This window comes from Sinocyclocheilus anshuiensis, unplaced genomic scaffold (genome assembly GCF_001515605.1).
Source record: "Sinocyclocheilus anshuiensis isolate Anshui unplaced genomic scaffold, SAMN03320099.WGS_v1.1 scaffold1543, whole genome shotgun sequence".
Lineage (NCBI taxonomy): Eukaryota > Metazoa > Chordata > Actinopteri > Cypriniformes > Cyprinidae > Sinocyclocheilus > Sinocyclocheilus anshuiensis.
Genome location: NW_015551074.1, coordinates 1,224,804 through 1,227,540, shown reverse-complemented (window position 1 = coordinate 1,227,540; position 2,737 = coordinate 1,224,804). Strand labels below are relative to the sequence as shown.

The 2,737-nt window shown below is 36.0% G+C and overlaps 1 protein-coding gene across 1 annotated transcript in view; it reads right to left on the bottom strand.

The window, feature by feature from the left end:
* Nucleotides 1-2,737, bottom strand: part of ptpro (protein tyrosine phosphatase receptor type O) — a 43,400-nt gene that overhangs the window by 19,265 nt on the left and 21,398 nt on the right. Inside the window, exons 7-9 of the mRNA XM_016452161.1 lie at nt 2,457-2,653; nt 1,310-1,430; nt 1,025-1,218 (exon numbers count right to left, since the gene is read on the bottom strand). Of these exons, the coding sequence (XP_016307647.1) occupies nt 1,025-1,218; nt 1,310-1,430; nt 2,457-2,653 (512 nt within the window). The remainder of the gene's footprint in view (nt 1-1,024; nt 1,219-1,309; nt 1,431-2,456; nt 2,654-2,737) is intronic.

Sequence of the window (2,737 nt, the reverse complement as noted above, 5' to 3'; positions counted from 1 at the left end):
ATATGTAATTTAGTAATTATATATATATATATATATATATGTGTGTGTGTGTGTGTGTGTTTAATACTTAGATTTTTTTTATTTTAATTTTTTTATTTTTAGTAATTTTTATTCATTCTTTTGAATGTCTATATAGTTTTATTTTAGTTTTATTGAGATACTTTTATTGAGAATTATATATATATTTAATTAATTATTTATTTTATATATATATATAAGTTTTTTACTTTATTTTATTTTAAATTTTTAGTCAATTTTATTCATTCTTTTGAAGGTCTATATTGTTTTTATACATTTTATTTTGGCTTTAGTTTGTTATTTTAGTACATTAAGTTAAACTAAATAAAAACAAGAAACGTTGACTTGCAACTAGATGAAATTTCTATATTTATGAAACATCGATAGATCAAAAAAATCTTAAATATATGACGTACTAAAATATATATATATCTATTTTTTAACATTTTAAATAAAAAAAAAAAGCTTTTCGTCTTAGTAAACAATAATAACCCTAACCTGCACAAATGAAATTAATTAATACCACATTTCTATACAGAACAAATCCATACAATTGCAAAATAAATAACTGCATTAATTAAACAGGGTAAAATACTATAAAACACTAAATGCTACACTATAAAAGACATGTTTCATTCGATATACACATATATGTATTTTCAATTGGCCTGTGCTTATGAATTAGAGGTTTATTGATATATAATTCTGCTGATTATTGTGCCAATAAAAGTAAAATCTACATACTGAATTTTCAGAGCGAGTTTATATCCAATTAAACGCCACATAAAGTTCATTGCATCATCAAAATACCAATAATATCGAGAAAAAAGATTTCGTGCATAATTTGGGACTTTTAATCACAGACAAGCCTGAAATGCACAGGGACTCTTACTTTGAATTTAAGATGTCTCACAGTGCTGAGAGTTTTGTTATGGCATTTAAAGCCTTATGTTTGATTCAAACGCCTCTTTTGAGACTCTTTTGTGTGACGTGGCTCGCTGGTTACCACAGAGGCGATGACGGACGCGGTGGCGGCGATCTCGTAGTAAGTGCTCCACTGAGACGTCTGCGTGGCCGAGTTGAAGAAGAAGGTCTGCAGGACGTACTTTCTGAAGGCCACGTTATACGGCCGCCGCCAGCTGAGGATGACAGCGCTGGGACTGAGCGGATAAACAACCAGATCACGCACACCTGTCGGCTCTGACACACCAGCAGCCAATCACAGAGCACGGTCAGTCAGGGGGCGGAGCTTCATCACGCATGCTCATTATATATGCACTCACTCACTCACCGATGTCGATGATGATTGGTTCAGACGGGGGACTAACCAGCGGCCCGTTCGTGTGATAAACCAGCACTCTGTACTGAGCGCCGGGGGTCAGGCTGCTGATGATGTCACTGGTGATGTTCTCCTATCAGAGAGCGGAGAGTGGGTCACATGACAACGAAACACTTTTACAGCTAAACCACTGACATTAAACTTCTGGTGAGGGTTCGATGGATTTCCATCAAAATAAAAGTTTGATGGTTTCAATTAGTATTGTAATATAACAGTAATGCAAAATAAAATGATCATTTTTTTTTAAATACTCAATTTTTTTTACAGTGAAATATTACGATAGCAATATTTATTGTATTATTTTTATTTAGAAATGCATATACTGTATGTATATATATTTTTTTTTTGTAATATATTTTTATGGAAGAAAAATAATGCCATATGTCTTTGAAACAAAAAAAACGTTGAATAGCACTAACTGAAAAAAAAAATGCATTGCATTAACAGTGCTTGCATTTTTAGGTCCTGAAATTTAACATAGTTGTTTATTAAAGCTGTGAATATTTCAATTCAATAATTGAATTCGTAATTAAAAATTCAGTAATTCATATTCACCTTCCAGAATTCACTTCCAAAATATTCAATCTGTTTAAAAATACGATGTATAATATTCGACAGGCAAATTTCGGTCCATTTTTTTATTTGACTTTTCAAATTCACTTCCACAAATTCAGTCGTTAAAATTCGACAGAAAATTCGTGGAGCTGCAGGAATAGCAGTAGAGCACCGATGCATGATCTGCAGCTGCTGTCAGTCGCTCACCAGCAGGTGGCGTCAGCGGATGTTCATGAAGACCAAAGCAACAGGTGGATTGAGTCATTCATTCACAAAAACTGATCTGCAGAAATGCAGCAAGCGCTAAGTAGAAGTTTTGATTATCGGGGCCAGTATAAACATGTGGTAAAGCTGATTGTGTGTATGTTTAATTCAACGTCATCGCTGTTTCCCGTAGCCTACATGTATGCAGCTTCCTCTAAATAAAATGGTTTTGTTGACGCTGATAGAGTTGAAGTGGTATCAGTCTGCAGTGTTCTGATCGCCTGAATGAACTGGTGAAATCTGCATATTTGACATACAACATCAGGTGAGTGATCAGTACCTCGGAGCAGTAGGTGTTCTCCATGCGCTGGCTGATGCTGGGCCGCAGACAGGTGAGCGACAGCACCGAGATCAGACTGCTGTTATATCTGTGACGAGACGGAGCCCAGGACACAGCAGCCGTGCTGCAGTCCAGCATCTTCACACTGACCTCCTGCGGACGCTCCTGCGGCTGCTCCATCCACTCACCCGCCGGACCTGACACACACACACACACACACAAACACCTGAACACACACACACACACACACACACACACGAACACACCTAAATGCACACACA